General features: G+C 38.8%; 1 protein-coding gene across 1 annotated transcript in view; it reads right to left on the bottom strand.

Annotated features, from left to right (window-relative positions):
• KCNQ1 (potassium voltage-gated channel subfamily Q member 1) overlaps window positions 1–19,036 on the bottom strand; it is a gene marked incomplete at its 5' end in the record, with an annotated part of 329,667 nt that overhangs the window by 83,937 nt on the left and 226,694 nt on the right. Inside the window, 2 exons of the mRNA XM_083864290.1 lie at window positions 17,867–17,928; window positions 18,729–18,775. Coding sequence (XP_083720416.1) covers window positions 17,867–17,928; window positions 18,729–18,775 — 109 coding nt within the window. The remainder of the gene's footprint in view (window positions 1–17,866; window positions 17,929–18,728; window positions 18,776–19,036) is intronic.

Below are 19,036 nucleotides of genomic sequence, written 5' to 3'. Positions count from 1 at the left end.
TTGCCCAAGAAGAGAACAGCAATAAGAAACAAATGAAGGACAAAATTTTTATCAGCCAAGGCAGGGCAGAGCTTTAATTCCTGGGGATCAGAGGGAAAGGTAGAAAGAGGGTACGAAGAATGATACTACAGGAAATCAACATTTTAATGCAAATTCTGCTAAATGCAGATCAAAGGCCTTTTTTTCCCTCAATTTGGAAAAATCACGTCTTTCAAACATAACAGAATCTTTGCTCTGATGACAAATAATAATTGCATTATAGTTATTGCATATGTGAATTCAGAGCTGCTTCTCTTATGCCATTATATGTGCTTTCCTGAGACAAAATGTATTATTGCAGAACCAGAATTCCTTGCCTTTTTCCTTCCCAGGGAACTCCTCTTAGCAAGGCATTTGCAACAGAGGACCAATATAATTAATTTCATTCATTTCCCAGGGCTGTTCTGACTAGAACAGTTTTGATATTTGTATAGACACTAAATTTGCAACCAGAGACGTAGGTAGATACATTACTGCTGAATAAACATCGCTCAAGTGCAAAGAAAAACAGGATGAATTCTAGAACTGGGCCAGAATTCCCTGCTATAAATACGTATATTAAGTGTGTGTATATCTAAGAAACTGCTGACACAGCACTGTGGAAAGCACTGCTAGAGGGCTTTCTGCTGCTGCCAACAATGTCATCATAAATCAGAAGGATTCTCAGGAGCAGCTCTGTGGTTAACCTGTGTGAGGATACTGAACAACAGCCCATTGTTGCCAGAAAAGGACTCTTTGACACCGCTTGGCATCACCTCACACACTTAGTGAACCAGACTGTATACCTATTTCTTGCTTAGCTTAAGCAGAGAACAACAAAAAAAAAAGGTAATTAGTATTCCATAAAAATCACAACCAAACAGGCACCAGTTCAGTATCAGGAAAACCTAGTGCTCTCTCCCCGATGCTGACCACTTGTCCAGCCCATTTGTTTAAAGACAAATATTTGAACAGCTTTGTATCAGATGTACCTTTAGAAAACCAGAAACTGAGAGGGGAAAGAGCACAAGAAATGCTTACTTCTGGAAAAGTTTCATTGCAAGAACGACCATCTATGGAGATCCCTGCAAAAATCCAGCTCACAATGGAGCCTCTTGTAACATGAGCAAAAACAGAAAATTGCCAGGACCTCACAGAGACACCTGGCAATTGCTGCTCCCCACTGCACACTGCAGCAAGATGGGGTTCACCCCACCTTCTCTGCAGAAGCTGCCTTGATGATAAAGACCTTCTCAGCTACTTGCAAAGGGATGTTAGTGCTGTGCTTCAACGTGCCTAAGATTACATGAAATTAATTCAGGCCTCAGCTTCAGGGTTTCACCAAAAACAAGGTCCCACAAATACTCCAGAAATAATGCAGCTTTCATAAGTTTTCTAAATTAACTGTCATTGCTTTGGTGACATTTATGCTCAGGTACAGTTTTCTAATGTTTTTTTCTAATGTTTTTCAACATGAGGTTTTCTAATGTTTTAAAGCTATGTACTGAAAGTGGCAAAGTTGAGACTGCTGTGCTGGGGCTGTTAACTTGCTGACATTTGAGGATGGACTTACATGGAGACAATTTGCACACTTCCCTAAACCATGAAGAAAGATGGTCAAAATCAGATGCCTAACATTTTCTTCCCTTCTTGATGGAATATATTCTGTAAATTACTGCAAAAGAAAAGAATTAAATAGCATGCTACTGGGAAGACAACAGTCTACCAACAGATAAATGAGCAAAGCAAACAAGTTTCCTCATTAATTTCATGAAATCAGGAAAACAAGATGATAAAAACACAAAGCTCGACTACTGCATCTCTCATTATGCTGTCAAGTTTGCTGTTACTTGAACTCAATATTTCTAAGTGTCTGTTTATTTTCTTCCTATCTTTTTTTTTCTGCCTGAGAGCTCTAGAGTAATGTATGAATATGATTTACTAATTGTATAGTGACACCTTCAGCGTCAGGAAGAAGGGAGCAAGGTGAATCCCCTGTTTGCAGGAATGGCTATTTAAGATCCTTAATCCTCAAACTCAGGGTGCATTGGTGCATTTGCTCCCAGAACAACAGTGCACTGAGATATTTTTCATAAGATACCATACACCATGGGCATGCATGTGAACAGCCAAAGCACACAGGACTCACCGGGAAGGAAATGAAGACATGAATAGCTCTCACCTCCTCTGATTTCCCAAGAGCCAGAGTACTTCATAAGGATTATCAGATTTGTAGGGATTTTTTTGCTGTTTAGTATTTTCTGAAGTTTTGTTTTGTTTTCTCAAGGGTGGTTATTTTGGCCCTCTGAGGGTTTTATGAATTCTGCCTGCTCAACACTGTCTTGAGACAACTCACTGCTGGGATCTTAAAGACCCCAAACTGACTTCATTGTTGAAAGAGCCATTCACCCTGCAGCCTTCATGTACCTTGCCTGCTCACCTTCTGACCGAGTACAGATCTCTCTTTATATGGGAAACTTGAGACTCCATGGCCCTGTTCCAGGGGCTAAACAAAAAGAGGTTGTAAACTTTAACCAATCTGCCTCCCTACAACTAGCTAGAGAGACTAATTTTCTGAAATCAAATCCTCTTGCCTAGAAACAAAACACACTTTTGGAACAGCTTTGGGTCTACTGACTACCATGAACCAAAACCAAGCTATCCTCTTCTTGCCTCTGTAAACCAAGGATAACTTCAGGAAGCCTTTGACAGAAGCAGTCAAACCTGAGAGCTTAGAGAAAGCATCAGCACCAGCAGTCACAGGAAACAGACAAATTTAAGGTAAAAAGAAGAGAAAAAATGGGTGCAACATACCATGGCAACATTCCTATGGTAGGGAAAAGATCTTTCCTCAGAGTTGAGAAATAAAAAAATCACTGAGAAAATAGGGACGCTTTTGATCACAGCAGTTTTTCAACACTGTGTTTAAGAGTAGTTGGTTACTGATGCATACAGAATAGTTAGATGGCCAAAAAAACCCATGCACAAAAAAGTCTCCTTTGTAATACTTCAATACTAGTGTGGTGGATCTCTAGCAAGAAAATTGCCAATAACAGCTCACTCATTTTCTTTTTTTTTTTTTTTAACTTCACATTCAGAAGTTATTCTTTCTCAGCCTTATCCCTGATAGCATACATAGGTGGCATTTAGCAATTTCATACAATGCATAGAAAACAGGAACAGAAAGGTCCCTCTTGCTTACTTTGCAGTTGAAGTTGGGTCTTCTGTTTGTACTTGAATGGAGCCCCATCCATGCTTATCCATTTCATGATATTATCACGAGGTTAATTACACCATTATCCTAAATTACAGATTGTTTGAGAACCTTGTTGAACTCTACTCTTCCTGTTTTCATAGAGATTAGCAAGGGTAGGTTTAGCTTTTCAGGTGCTCAGTGTCCTCACTGTGAAAAGCAGCTGCCTCTTCAGCCCTGTACAGGCAATATGGCATCAAATTGCTTTCCAGAGCAGAGGTGACTTTTCAGTGATGCTGAGCCCCCACAGTGTCTGCCACTACCTTGGAAAACCAGGCTGCTGGGACATGAAGTGGGGAGGAAAAGAACTAGATCCTCCTGCCTTGCTTTTACTTCCTTGAACAGTACAAAAAAGGAAATCAACACAGAATAAACTCTGACAATTGGACAATTCTTTTAGACTAAGCTCATCAGAGCACATGCATGGCTTTTCAGGTGTTTCATAGAAGGTTATAATTTATTTCTCACTGTCCTGAGTAACCCAGTCACTTTAGAATACTACCAGAGAACCAAAATCACAGTAGAAAAAATTTACTAAGAAAACACCTGGACAGTCTTGCCAAAAAAGCCTCAAAACATTTCCCACAATCACAAAGTTTCTTTTCCCTTTTTTTCTTTCCCCAGTAACTTTCTTTGTTCTTAAACATCTATAGCTGTTGGAAGGAATATTATCAATCTAAAAACAAAGAATGTGTTTGTTGTTTTGTTTTTCTTTTGAAAAAAAAAAAAAAAAAATCTTATATATATTCAGTGGAGCTTTTTGATTCTGTGCCCAGATACCGACATTACAAAACATAAGACAAAATTATAGGTACACAGCGTGCCAAGAAAATCAACTCAGCGTGGCTTGCCCAGGCTCTTTGAAAGAAGGCATGCACACTGTGTCACTATTATGATTTAAAATAGCTGGGCCTCCAGAGCCAGCACACTACTGTAGCACAACTCAAGGTGCCTGCAGATGCCTGTAGCAGCAAGCCAAGTGATTAGCTTCAGCACTGCCATGAAAGCAGCACTTTGATTCCTGCTCAATGTGTATCTCGCAGCTTCGTTTGAGTACAAAACAAACCTCCGAAGAAATGAAAGGAAGCTTGGGAGGGGGGAGGAAATAAACCGAGTCTTTTACACTAAACCTCATTATTATTTACTACAGAGTGCAAATTTCTTGGGTTCAATGGAGAGGAGGATTTTCCACAGCAAAGGAGAAGAAAATGGTGTTTCTCACTGTAAAAGGACTTCTGCTTCTTTTGGGTATAAAATGGTGACAAAAGCTTACAATTCCCTGACCTCAAGGTTTGCTAGAGGCAAGCAAGAGTCTGTATGTACATGCACATGCATCATCCTGCAGAGAGAGCCCTCTCAAATGCTTTCCATGTTACCTTCTCTCTTCTGCATCACTAAGAATCAGGACAACGCCCAGGGAAATTTTGGATGTGCTCTGACACTTCCCCAGACAAATTTTTTTGAAACTGGAAAGGATTTTTTTATTTGTTGGCATCAGTTGTTGGGTTTTTTTACAATGCCCTCCAGCTGCTCTGGTATCCAGGCTGGAATCAAGGTTCAAGCTGCTGCAAGTTCACAGATGTCACAGGGTCCAATACATGTGTTCACCAGCACACTGACCCCAGCTCCCTCAGACTCGTGTGAGGCTGAAGGAGGGAAGATCCCCATTCCATAAGTTACTGCCTGATAATTGTCAGCTCAGCTCAGCTGATACCATTTCATCCTTAATTAAATCTCTAATTAAACCAGTCTCTGCCCTTACCTTCATACCACCTTTAATTTGTGTTAATTTTCTTAGATAGTTTCAAAGAGATATCTAGCTGTCCCTTAAACTAATGTATACCATATTCTTCCAGGAGCTTCCTTGATGCTTTGCTGAATAAAATATTAATCCTGTTCCTATACTTTTCTACCCATGTCCTAAAAGGAAAGCATTTCTGAGTGTGACCAGTATGTACTGCTTAATCTGTAGGCATTCCTTAAATTATTCAAAATACATACTTTTATTATGAATTAATAATAGACTTTAATATTTTTTTACTAGAAGGAATCTCAATTTAAAGTTAACCTGCCTGTCTTTTCCAAGGTTGGCAATAGCTTCCTCCAGAAGAAACAGTGATCAAAGCATCACACAAAATGTTTAAAATAGTACTGTGTATGTAGAGATTATATTCTTCTGGACTTACATTTAACCCAATTTGCTTCTAATAACTCATCTTGGTAAATAGTTTCTTTTTTTTCCCCACCCTCACACAATCATACTACTAATTGAATGCAGAAACAATTTTCTACAATGGTTTCTGAAGTTCTCTACTGTTTTTTAAGAGTTCTTCTAGCTATCTATTAATAATTTATCTAGCGCAGAAAATACCTGTTTCATTACTGCTGTATTTACATTGTTTTTATTTTATGTTTAAAAACCTAGGAATCTATAGCACACACTTCTGCTCTGCTGTTTCACTGCTGGTCATTGATAGTATCCAAAATCCCAGCACCACTGGAAATCAGAATAGTCCCATCCACACAGAGGAAAAGCTGGAGCTCTGAGAGCTTTCAGCCGAGACGAGCATCCCAGGTTTTACTCAGGAGCTGAGATATTTGAAGATGTCTTTTTAAGGTTACAATACAGGTCAAAGCTTGGGGGGAAACACAGGGCAGCTGGAGAGAAAATTAACTTGAATTATTAGCAAGTGAGAGCTGGATTAATTCCATTACATTATGATGATTCTGCACTGCAAAAAGGCCATAGGTCCTAAAGACTTCAACTCCCCGAGTGCATCTCTGTGTCTCTGAAGACAGAACAATTCATTATTTCTTAAGTTTTTCTGCTGCACTTATGAAGTCAATCCTGATTTGCTTCATAGTTATTAATCAGCACAAGCCTCTCTCAGGAAGAGTGTGTGGAGGGTACAGATAAGGAACTTCACTGCATCAAAATCTAAGTCAATTGTTTTTAGGGTTTTGTTTCACAGATAATTTAACTCCTTTAACATGTAGCCCTTTGAATAATATAAATGTAGCAGTCACTGATGGATCTAATGAATTTGCTTGTGTCCTAATTTAATTATACCTTCAGATACCTCATACACAAATACTGACCTTCTAAAAGCTGTGGTCTTCCTACTCTTACCTCACAGCCCTTCCACTGGCAGTGGAAAAAAAGGAGCCATCAAAATAACTGAAGCACTGCACTTGGCCAGTTTTTATTAAAGCATCCATCTCAGGACTGAATAAGGATAAAAATTGGACAAAAAAAGGAAAATATTTGTTTGGTCTTAGACAAAAGACCATGCATCAGTCTGGGCTTTCTTCATTTACCACAACTACTCATGACCAAAAAACCCCACTCCAAACCACAAACCTGATTTTGTTTCAGGTCTGATGTGATGTTCTTTAACTGATTTTTTACTGAAATCGTACAGCCACTGCACAGAAAACAAAATGAAGGTGACCTTGTTTGTAGAATCGCTGTCCTTTTCATTCTCAAGTGTAGCACCACTGATAATCCTTCTCCTCCCTTTTCTCTACTCAAAGGAAATTACTTTCCACTGACTTTTTTTTTTTTTTCCTAGCTGCCATGAGATTCATAAATTCCTCTGCACAGAGATTCAGAAGGCTCGGATTCAAAACCAGCTTTGTGAACTGCTATCTTGGAGCAGCTTTTGAATGACCCATTCATTGTGAGCATTGTGTCAGCTATTATCAGAGCTGTGTGCCTCAAAGACAGCAGGACCAGTGCTAACCCATGCTAAATCCAGAAACAGCTGGATGTTTGCAGACCATCGCGCCCACACCAATAAGCCACGTGTGGATGCAGTGCCACCCAAATGCTGCTTGATGGATCCCTGGCTCCCAGGCCAAAGTGCCTGTGTTATCCAAAAGAGTATGAACTCTGGGCTATAGCAGAAACTACAGCTCTAGCATGAGTGAAAAGGCACTGTGTTCCTCTCCTCCCACTTCTGATACCAAAATTCTGCTGAGAGATTATGGCAAAATCTCTGTGGGACTAGCTGGTTGATCTCAAAGCTTGGCCAAAATTCCTTTCTGTAACATGGAGCAAACACAGAGGATGTGTGATTATGGCTCAGCCAGCCTCTTTTTGAGAAGAAGCAAAACTTCCCCTTGACCATTTCCTTTCTAAGGTGTTCTGCTGTAAAACTCCTCTGGTTGAAGCTCTCTAGAAACTTGGGATAGAAGCAGAATAAAGGCTTCCTTCAGTACCTTGGCAACTGCAGCATGCACTCACAGACACTGGTGGCACAACTGGAAAGTTTCCAGGCAACTTCAGCTATGATAAAGCAAGGACTTCATCTCCATTCAAGCTGACATTTTGAATATATTTTACTCTTGGGGTTTTTGTTTTGTTTGCCTCATTTGGCAGGACTATCCCACACGATGGTCAAGCCAAGTCAGGTGTCTCTTGCCATCACTAACTGGAGAGGCAAAACTGATGCTCAGACATCCTTCTACCCCTGGACAGATAAGCTATGACAACCAGACACAAAGAACTGTCAAAAGAATCTGCCCCAAGTGCAAGTGAACAGGAGGAAAATCATACACAAGTGGTGGCTACATCATGAAATGATAAAGCAGGAAAAGGACGGCCCAGGCAGGGCAAAGAGCCAAAGCACACTGGGATTGGCAGACATGTACAAACACAGACAGAGATGTAGATCTAACTCCTATTGTCAACATATATTTTTATAGAGATAATTTTAGAATGCTTAACAAGGCTGTACACATTTTCAGTTTGGAAACTCAATCTATTAGTTCACTCTTTTTCTATGACTGGACAAAGGGCAATATTTATTAGGTGAAGTGTCTGACAAAGCCTTTAGTGCTGTTAATCACACCAGCTTCCTTGATATATTAAGGCTATTAGGACTTAACGAGATAAAGATGCACATGTTACTAAGTGAATCACCTTCTATCTGTCTAATGGAAACCAAGTGTTGATTTAAGTGGAGTCATCTGCTTAAAAAAGAGAGAGAAAAAAATTGAAATAAACCCAAGATTAACAGATGTCACAGAAGGGTCAATGGCGAGCAATGTTGGATCCAAGGCTTTTAAAATAGAAACTTACATGAATATTTGAACTCCATTGAATATTGCTCTCTGCTTGACTGTGAAAATACTGTATTTAATATAGTTTGTTTAGCTTTCAAAACTACATGCATAATTAGCTATATATATGATAGTTTCTGTGTCATTTAAGCATGTTCTGTCCACTCCACCCCTAGATTCAAAATGATGTTAGTAGATTAATTTTTAGATGATTTAAAATGCACTGTCTAAAATAGTCTCAGTACATTTATATTGGCTGGGTTGGTGTGGTTTATGTGTTTATATATGCTGTTCTCAAGTACTGGATGGTTTTTGTATTAATGGGATATGATTATGTTGAATCTTGCACTGGCCAATATAACTATTCAAAACTAGAGGGGCGTTTAAACACGACAGAAAAAAGGAATGCTGATTTGTGGTTAAGTCCCAGACACAGCTTAAGTTGAATTCCTGGCTGTGCCACAGATGCCACTGTGATACCTCAGGCAAGTAACTTCCTGCACCTTAGCTGTAAAACAGGGAAGCAATATTTTTCTTTATCCCTCCCTTCTCTATTTTGTGTGCTTAATCTGTCAGAACAGGAGCATTCATGCCATAATGGAAATAACAAAGCTACCACAGAGGTCTGTCCAAAGGGAGACAGCTGATCAGACAGTTACACCCATGACATACAAGGTCAATCACACTGTGCCAGGTGGGGCTGCTGGATGGAATCACCAAGTGGAGCATCACTTAGTTTGGGACAGAAAGAAAGCCTTTGAAATGGGTTCACAGCCCTGTGCTAACTGCTGAAAAAGTGGGATACTTAATAAACATGTAAATTGTTGTTGTAATCATAGTTGCTCTAGATTTCTATAGATTTTTTAATCATGCAGATCTCAATTTTCTTGTTGAAAGGTGAATTGTAGTTTTGCGACAACCCCAGTGGGTGGGACACAAAAACAGAGATGGATTTGAGGAAACTATATTTGCCCTCTCGGTTGCCTGAGCCCTAGGAGGGGTAGGTATATTTTGAACCATGTGCTCATATTCTACTTTTAGTGACTGCCTATTTTTCTTCTTATCTTCCCTCTGACTCCCCTAGCCCTAAGTAGGAGTTGGACAGCAAAGGCTTCTTCTCCTGTTTCTCCTTCTGGACCAATTTTGGTTTGCAATTTTTAGCCAAGGGTGGGGAGGGGTGGGGGGAACAGGAGGAGCAGATAGGGTGTCAGAAGGTATGGACATTGTGTAAGAAAGGGAGTATACCTCCCTTTTCTCTGAATCTTTTCCAAGAGCTGAACAGATTCCAACCCTGAAAAGACTGCAGCCTGAATAGAGTCCTTTCAGCTCCATCCACTTTCCCTCCCTGATACTCAACTGCAAATGAAAATAAAGTATTTTAATTCCAGCAAGATGACTCTAAAACCAGATTTTTTACAAGGAACAATTTCAACTTTCATGCATCTTTCATGCAGAATTTCAGTAAAGGTTCATCCTAGTATATCAAACCCAAAATTTGCCATTTATGTTGGACCAATTTTTGGTCACTCATCTGCAACACACATACACCCTCCCAGAAAAAGCAGAGATGATCTTATGGTCATTTCTTTTCCTTTCACCTATAAGAAAGACAAATAAAAGTTGTCCGTGTAGCATGCTGTGCACACGTGTTGTTCACTTAAATCCCTTTTCTCTAATCAGCCCTACAGGGTATTTAGTCCATACAACTGTTCCACATTCTCTCTCAGCATATGCACCATGCATTTCCATTCCACATCAAATGTAAACACTCTCTGCACAAGAATGATGGAGGCTACGTTTCAAATCTCACTTGGGTTTATCTTTGAATGCCAGACAAAACAGTCTTTATATGGTTTGATAAAAGATTGAGTCATCCCCATTTGCAGACCTTATATCCACTTGCATACCTACTCAAATATAAACACCACCAGCAGATTCCCAAGCCAGCAACTAATCTGAAGATTGTTTAAAAGATTATTAACTGGCAAGGTATTATTTAATTCCTCCAATTTCTCCCCCTCCCCAAATTCCTAGATTTTATAGAATATATTGCATGTTAGCTAAAATTCCTCTGGGATTTCTGCTTTTAATAAGCAAGCAGGCATCTGTGTGGATCATAAGCACACAACCACTGCCAGTGTTGAGAATTATATATATATATGTACGTATGTATATCTGTATATCTGTAACACTTTGTATTTGTAAAGGTTTACACTCTATCCTCAGCATTATGCTTCCCAACTGCTGTCTGCATCCACAAGCTCTAGAAATTTGCAGTAAAATCTATCAAAACTCACTTAAACGGGAGTTTAGTTTACTCTCTTTGGGAGTATTTTTTTTTTTCCCTTTTTACTCTTCATAAAATCTGTAGAGGAGTATCACAAACAACTCATGCAAATGAGTCACCAGGGCTTAATTAGGCATTGCTTTTGAGTCCTAGCATAGCCTCTGTGTGCTAGCTTGAACTACTTTCAGCCAGTCTTCTTGAGAATAAAGATCATATTTTGTATCACTTTACTTCATTTTTCAGTGCTGAGGAAGTGTATACTCTCATTTCCAGCAAAGAAGCTGATAAGTTGCAGTACTCTCACCATCTGCAGCTATCTATGCTCAATACTAGATATAAATATATTTTAAAATTTATAATCACATTTACTCTGATCCAAGAGTTGACACTTTAGGAACAGACCACAAAACACCACAAGTGCTTGCAACACTGCTCTGCAAGCCAGGTAACTATATCTAAGCTACTACATCTAGCAACTCTCCTACAGGTTACAGAGCAGTGAACAGAGTTTATATTAAACCATTTCAAAATTTATGCAAAAACTGACTGGTTTGCATTTGTGCAGTGATAGGATCTATGATCTTCAAAGAGATAAAACTGATGCTAACACACAGATGCAAGTGATGACCTCTTCAAAGACCTTGCAGTCTCTAAGGCATGGCTCTGCCAACCCTCCCATGGATGTTCTCTAGACAGGAACAAGGTGCTGCTTACACAGCCTTTGTAAACAGAGCAGACCCGAGGCATGGCACAGCAATGTTCCATGAGGCTGTGTGGGTGACCAAATCCCGCAGCAAGCAGCTGTGTAGAAAGCCTAGGATAAAAAGGGTATTTTGAACAAATTTCTCTGCCTCAGTCTTGTTTCCAGTGCAAGGCTCGTAGAAGGGTCTTGGGGGGAAAAAAAAAAAAAGTGTAAGAAAGTACATATGCATAAAATCATGGTTTTCTTTTTATTTTTTTTTTTTTTAATCAACTCATCCCTGACTACTGTTTAAAGTACTTGCTAAACTGGAGTTTACATACAGACATCCTGTTTAATAATCCTCAAGTGAGTCTTTCTCCATGGCTTTGCCTAATCTCTCTCTCAGTTTGTTTCTATTCTAGCTACTGAAGCTTCTGGCAGCAGTGAATCCAACAAGCAATTATTTTTTGTTTTCATTTTTTGTCATGTATGCCTGTGTGCATTAAATCAATGCAAAACCAGCACAGCCTGATAATTTTATTTTATTTTACTGTAGGCAAGATGGGAAGTATAGGACACTGGACACAGAAATCTGCAGTTTTTCATTGTTTATCTACTGAAATATTATCAGATCGGTAAGAGAAAAGCTATCAAAACTGTAAGGCTGCCTAATGACCCAGACTGTTGAAGGATGTGCTTAGTTGTAGTCCAATTTATAGAAAATGGGCATCCTCCATCACAAAGTTCAGCACGGAAATTGCTTCCGTATGCTTGTACTTCAGCATCTGGAAAAAGACTAAGGATTAAATTAATAGGGATACTTAATCTTCCATATGCCTCAATATTCCTCCACATCCCTCAGGTTATTACTTCTGCATTATTGCAAGAACTACATACAAGATGAGTAACTGCTTGGTAGTGTTTGTTTTGATTTTTATTGATTTCACATATCTTTTAAAACTTCCAGCCAAACCCACAGCTTTTAGTCCCATTTCTCAGTATTGGGAAGGCAATACTCAGACCGATTGCAGAAGCTGCCAATATTTAATTACTGAAATGCCCAGTGCATGTTCAGCCTGAAAAGTGCTGAATATTTCCATGCCAGACACTTTCTGAAGCCATCTCTCCAAGTGATGGTTTTAACCTTGCTGTCCAGCACTGGCCAGAAAGTTGGGTGGTTTCGGTCTTTTACTATCAGTATCTATTCAACTAAATTCAATTAATCCATTTCTATCCAATTAGAAAAAAGCCAAAATGTGCAGCAAAGGCATCATCAGTCAAGGACATTTTTGAAGTTTGCAGTAAATGCTCTGCTACCCTAGGAAGCACAGTAACTGTTCCCAGGCTACAGAATGACATTAAAAATAGAGGAAAAACCCACCAAGCTTGATCCTATGTTAGATAATGCAGCAGTTTCACATGAAATTGAAAAACTGGCCACACATGAAGAATTCTTTTAGGTGAACAAGCTGTCAACATGAAACTTGGTATTTTTGAACTCAGGATGATGTAGGTGGTATAATACTTTTCTAATTAAAAGGTTAAACTATCTAATGTGTGCTCACTGGATTGTAAATATGGAGCGTCAAATAATGAGACATAAATAAACATGGATCTATATTTTCATTTATGACAGAAATGCTGTCATAAAAGTACCATATCCATGGTGCTGAGCAAAACTATGTCACAACAACAAAAAGAAGTCCTCTCAAAGGCATACAACTTTACTAAAGCCTCATGCTTCTGCCTACCATGATGAGGGAAAACCAAAATGTTAGCTCTTCAGGTCAAAGAAATATCTTTAATGGTCTCTGTGGCATGTCCTAAACTTTTCTGCATTAAATTGGCTGAGAGATCATGATTAAAAATGGCATTATTACAATTCGCCTTGTGATACACTAGAATAGCAGATTTATTCACATTACAGCAAGATTCCTCTGCAATGTATAACTCAAGTTCATTTTTAGGCAAATCAAACAAATAAATCAGATATGAAGACTTTTGCAATGGGGAACTGTTAGTTGATTAGAAAGTAAGAGTGGAAAAGAGCAAGAATCAAGTCAGAAGCTGGACCTAGATTTGTCAATGGACATTCTTTTCTTGGAGCTGTCCTCAACATCCCAGTCAAGCTGGTTTCTAACACATGTATGTATAAAATCAATACTCCAGTGAAACAATTACTGAAAATTATTTAGCTAGAAGAAAATATCATACCATGTACATAAATGTTGTAAGATACAGTCTTGCACACTTACAGTCTTCATCATTCTTTGAAAGCCACCTTGAAAAAGCCTTTGGATTTATTTCTCCATAAAAGTTATATAGTCAGCACTCACTGCAAAAAATGTATCAAATATTTATCATATCCTTGCAATTTTACTGACCTCTATATATTTAGCAATCACTGACATGATAGATGGAAGAAAGAAACCAAACCAGCATAACTAGAACTCAAAAGACCTATGAGAAATATACTGCCTCCCGGCTTTGGTTTCCAAGATCAGTTCAGATTTCCACAAGTCAACTCAACAAGCACAGCAGCATGTATTTTAGGTAGATGTTTTCATGTGATAGATCTGTTTTTAATTGATTTTAAAAGTGTTGCTATCTGCTCTCCAAGTAAATCTGAAAAAATGCAATGATGTTTATGTTGCTCTTTGGGTTAGTACCATTCTGGTTAGAATATAAGGGTTTACCTTCTCAGCTAGAAGCATGCAAAATGTGTATAAGCTTGGAATTAATATTATCTTGCAGAACTGTTTGATTCACATTAAATGGTGTCATGTCTCACTACCATGTAGCTCCTGTACAAATGGAAATCTCCATTTAAATCTCTACAATTCAAAATTTTGCAACAGATAACATAACTCATGATTCATACAACTAAAAAAGACTATTGTAAGATTTTAATTACGACCTTGGCAATCCTGATAATAATACTGTACTTACTATCAGATACAGGAACAATTCTGAGTATATAAGAAGGGATGTCCAGAAAACTGCTTGGGATTGCTAGAAACATTCTTGAAAGACAAACTTTAAAGTGTTCAGATCATTGCCAAAGATTAAGTTCTATTTTTAAAACAACTTAACAGAAAGACAGCATAATGTCTACTGCTCAGAATGGTTTTAGACTTTTTTTGTAAATCTGGGTTGTGTTATTCTACTCTGAGAGGTTCATAGGCAGGGCCTACAGACATCTGGAGCAGTCTGGTTTGTAGGGACAACAGGGAGAGTCCAGGGACTGGCCACTTTTAGCCTTCACTGCATATTGTAGATGATTTTGTGCAGGGACCATATTTAAGACAGGATTTCCTTAGGGCAGCCAAGGCAGCAAGCCTGGCTGATTACCTGGGAAGTGCAAACTGCGCCTGTTATAGCTAAATTAATGGTTGGCAAAAGGCTGAAAAAGAACAGATTAATGTGAAAATTAAAAAGCTAGCATTGCAATCATTTATAGGCAAGCTAAAATTAGTGCAGTGAAAGGAAAATAGGAGCTGCAGGACACAGAATTTCCCAAGTGCGCTGTGGGCTTGCTCCTGGCTGAAGCTGCTGGGCACACCCAGCATTAAGCCCCTGGCAGGCAGCGCTTGCGGCGTGAGGATGAAGAGTGCTGTGTGAGGAGGAAGGGCACTGTGCACACACAGCTGGGCCCATCTGGAAAAACTGTTTTTGATTTTGAGCTTGGTAGCAAGCCAGCTGTGGCCAGGTTCCTCGAGGGTAGGCTGAATAGTCACTCACAGATGTTTCAAGGATGAAAAGAGAAGGCTGGTCACCACAAATAAACTGATTTGCTGCTGTAATCCTGCTCAACAACATTCTCTGAGGTATCGACACGCACGCTCTTGGACCATTGGCACTTGGCAGGGTGTGTGAGCCCCGCCTGGGTGCTGCACTCCTGCTGTCACATTCCCACTGGACCACAGCTGATGGGGCTGTGGGCAGCCCCCTCCGCCTAGCATGGCAGGACACCTTTAGGAGATCACAGCATTTGCCATTACTCTCAGCTTTGTAACCAATAGAGAGCAATGGCAAAGTCAAAATATGCTGTGATTATATGTGAGATTTCTTTTCACAAAAGCCTAGCAGGCTGTGCAGTCTTTAGTCACATTCACAAAACCACCTTTTCAGTGCCTTGCCAAAATTACAGCATTCAGTGGGAAGGAATCTACAGGAAGGTTCTTGCAAGTGTGATTCATCCCTTTGGCTTTTTTATGTTAGGAAACAATCCTCAGGTTCAGGATCACAAAGTGCGTATATCACGAGGTCAAAGTTTCCCTCAGTGCATAAGATGAACAGATTAGAGGACTCTCCCTTAAATGAGCATGTTCCTAAATTTACAGGAAAAAACCACAACATTTTGCTGATGCCAATACTTGAAAATTCAGGGTTTTGCCATAAAGGATCGTAACGCGTGTCAATACACTGCTGTTTAAGCTTTTTATTTTAAAATGTCCCTTTTAGGTACCATCCCCTCTGTACTGCTGGCTGTGCCTAGCCCTCCACTGATTTACGGGAGATTTTTCAAATCCACAAGAAGTGTTTAGATGCTGACATGCTGAAAATATCTTCTCCTGAAGTCCAAGACTGGAAACTAATTCACATACCAAATGGGATGAAACTGTTTAAAATACTTTGTCACCTTAAAAACTACCTGATATCCTTAATATAGTATTCAGCTCAGGAAGGATTTAACTGTATGTTGAAAGCATACTAAGCACCAGGTACTTTATGGGAAAGAGAGGGCGAATGTCTGAGAGCAAAAATACCAAAAAATTAGCTTTGGCTACCATCTACAGCTGCAGCAAAAATGTGATTCTAGCATTGCCAGTGTGTTTTTATGTTAACAACTGTTTGCTGAGTCCAACTGAAATTCTCTATTTTTAGCCTTTCAGCTACTTTCAGATAAAATTCCTGCAGATAGGACTAGCTGTATAGGGCAGATAACATACAACTCTGAAACCACAGATGACCTCATGCAACTGCAAAGAAAGAAGGGTCTGTTACTTAAAACAAGGCTAAAATTTAACCCAGCTATACTAAAATTATACAGGGAGTGTTTTACAGTCCCATTACAAGACATAAAAACACAGTCACTATAAATTCACGGTGTACTTATTTGTAAGGATGTAAAAAAGAGTAATTAATAACCCCCAAACAGCTTATCTCTGAGCCAGGACAACACCAAGGCTTTCCCAGGCTCGCTGGAGATTTTACAAATAGCACTGAGAAGCTGCTTTAGCTGCCATTTGAGAATTATTTGTCCACACTGAAAAGTCATTGCTCTTTGTCACAAGTCACAAGACATTTCTTAGTGTTCCACACTTTTAGTTGACATTATGGAGAGAAAATAAATAAATGTAATCCAAATTTTCTGGAAAGGGCTTCCATGTGTAAGAACACATATTAACCACAGATGTGAGGGAGCACTGCACAGTGATTCTTTTTTGTGCTAAATGCACTCTTCCTCTCTTCTACTTCACTCTTCCTGTGTGTCCCCCTATACACCAAAAGAAATCTGTTTCCTTTAAAACACCATTATTTCTGGGAGAGCAAAGTGCAGTCCTGAGTACTATCATTCAAATTTATAGAAGTAATTCATGAGAAATGTGTAAAGAACAGGCATGTCACAAGTGAATCAATGCATGTCAGGGTGCTAGACTGTTGTCCTTGGGATGTATTGCCCACATCTCCTTTAGTTTGCAGAATATTTGCTTGATATTTCTCCAGAAGAAAACCTTCATGAGGTTACCACATAGTTCTTTTCCTCAGGAAAAAGTTTCAGTCTTAATAATTAATGAACAGGTCAGATACATGAGTGAAATAACTCTGAAGTAAAGAAATGCTTTCACTCCCTCATCAAATCACTCCAAGAGATGAGTAAAAGGTTCAAAATACTCTTCTTAACTCTTCCTTTCTTTCCTAAATACCAGCATAGGCAAACTGGTGTTTTTTTAACAATGACACAACCTCTACCCATCATCTATTTTCTCAAGCACAGCCATCATTTAAATAAAGGCTTACAAAGCACTTAACTGTTAATTTGTGATTATGGAACAAGTCGGATTTTTCTTTTTTTGATTCATGTCACTTGGAAGGAGAAACTCCACTTATCATAAGAAATGAAAACCAGGATGGAACAAGGATTGCTATTTCCCTCTCTACGGAATTGTAGGTGGACTTATGTAAACAGAGCAAAGATCAAAGGCAAATCTTAGGGACCATAATACACTGAGTCATTAAAGGAACAGAGCCTTTTATCTATGGTGGAGGAAGGAAGTAGGGCATTGAGACATATGCAATATATGCAATCAAAAATAGAAAACTCAAGTGAGTCCCAAAAGAGACTGAAATCAATTGAATTCTGTGTTTTTTTCTTATTCTGTTAAAATGACGAGAACCAAAAATGCAATCCGTGACAAAAAAAATTTAGACTCCATCACCTGGAAAAGCCAGGCATTCAACTCTATTTTAAGTCGAATTTTCTTCCACATCCTATGAAACAAGCACTGTTCGATCACAAACCATGTCCTGATTCACTGCCAGTTCAACTGAGGCTTACCTTGTCCTCCACTCTGTTCAGTCTGGCACCAATCGTGTTATTGCCTCGATCTTTGCTTTTCTCTGTGGAACAAGAAACATATTCAAATTAATATATGGTGCTATAACAAAATAGCAGCAAACCACAACAGGGTGTGTTTAACTAGCCCACCAACACTGTGTAACTGAACACCCTTACCAGGCTGATAGATCCATTTCTTAAAAGTAGTTTTCTGTTTCTTTTTATAGCATTGGCCCACGCCAGGGCTTTTAATAGCCCTGAGTTTAAGGCATTTTTAATCTTAGCCCCATGGTTTAACCACAGAGAGAAAAAATGTTCCAATTTTAGTTAATGTTTTAATTGCCAGTTAAAAACAATCTGCCACTTTGCCAAGGACTCTACAGTCTACTTGAATAACACATTTGGTAACATTTTATCTTTTCTTCCCCCACTATAAACTATATAGAAATATGAATTTTCAAATGACATAAACAGAAAGCTTTCATTAGACAAACCTGTCTCAAACAAACTTAGTCCTTCGTGCTCCTTTTCCAGTCTTTTCAAAGCTATCAAAGATCTATGTGAATATTACAGATTTCATAGGAACTCTGAGCACACCAATTTATTGAATATATGGTGAGTCTCAGAAAGTCTACAGCCAACATTTTGAAGTGAAAGTAGGTGCTTTAAGAACCTAAGTAAGAACGACCCTAATTTAAAAGTGTTGATGACTAAATGTTATTGCCAATGCTTAATCTTCAGAGCACAACCAGTTGGCACAGATTTAAAACTTGGTAATAAAATGAAAATATTTTATCAAGTATTTTCCATTAATTATGTGTTAATCAGATTAATTTTAGACACATCCTTTGTATTGACTTACCAGAGACAGAGATAAAAAGAGATGGCTTTCCTATGGACTGGTCCAACCTATAAAACAAAAAGAACCATTTTTGTTTTTTTATCAGTCTGAATCAGCATCTTCACTCTCTAGCTGGAGCAGGAAGGCCTTTTCACAAACAAGCAAAGTGAAGTTCAAATAATTCTGGTTTGTCCTGTGAGTGAAGCAGTTGCTTTATGCTAAGAGTAGCTTGAAATGAAAAATACAGTAACAAAATGGGATTTGACTTAGATTGCTCTACAGCTTCTTTAATCATTGTAAAGTTTTACCATGCACATTACTTTTCCATG

This window comes from Zosterops lateralis, assembly GCF_965231275.1.
Source record: "Zosterops lateralis genome assembly, chromosome: 6".
In the NCBI taxonomy this organism is placed as follows: Eukaryota; Metazoa; Chordata; class Aves; order Passeriformes; family Zosteropidae; genus Zosterops; species Zosterops lateralis.
This window is presented reverse-complemented; position numbering and strand designations above follow the sequence as displayed.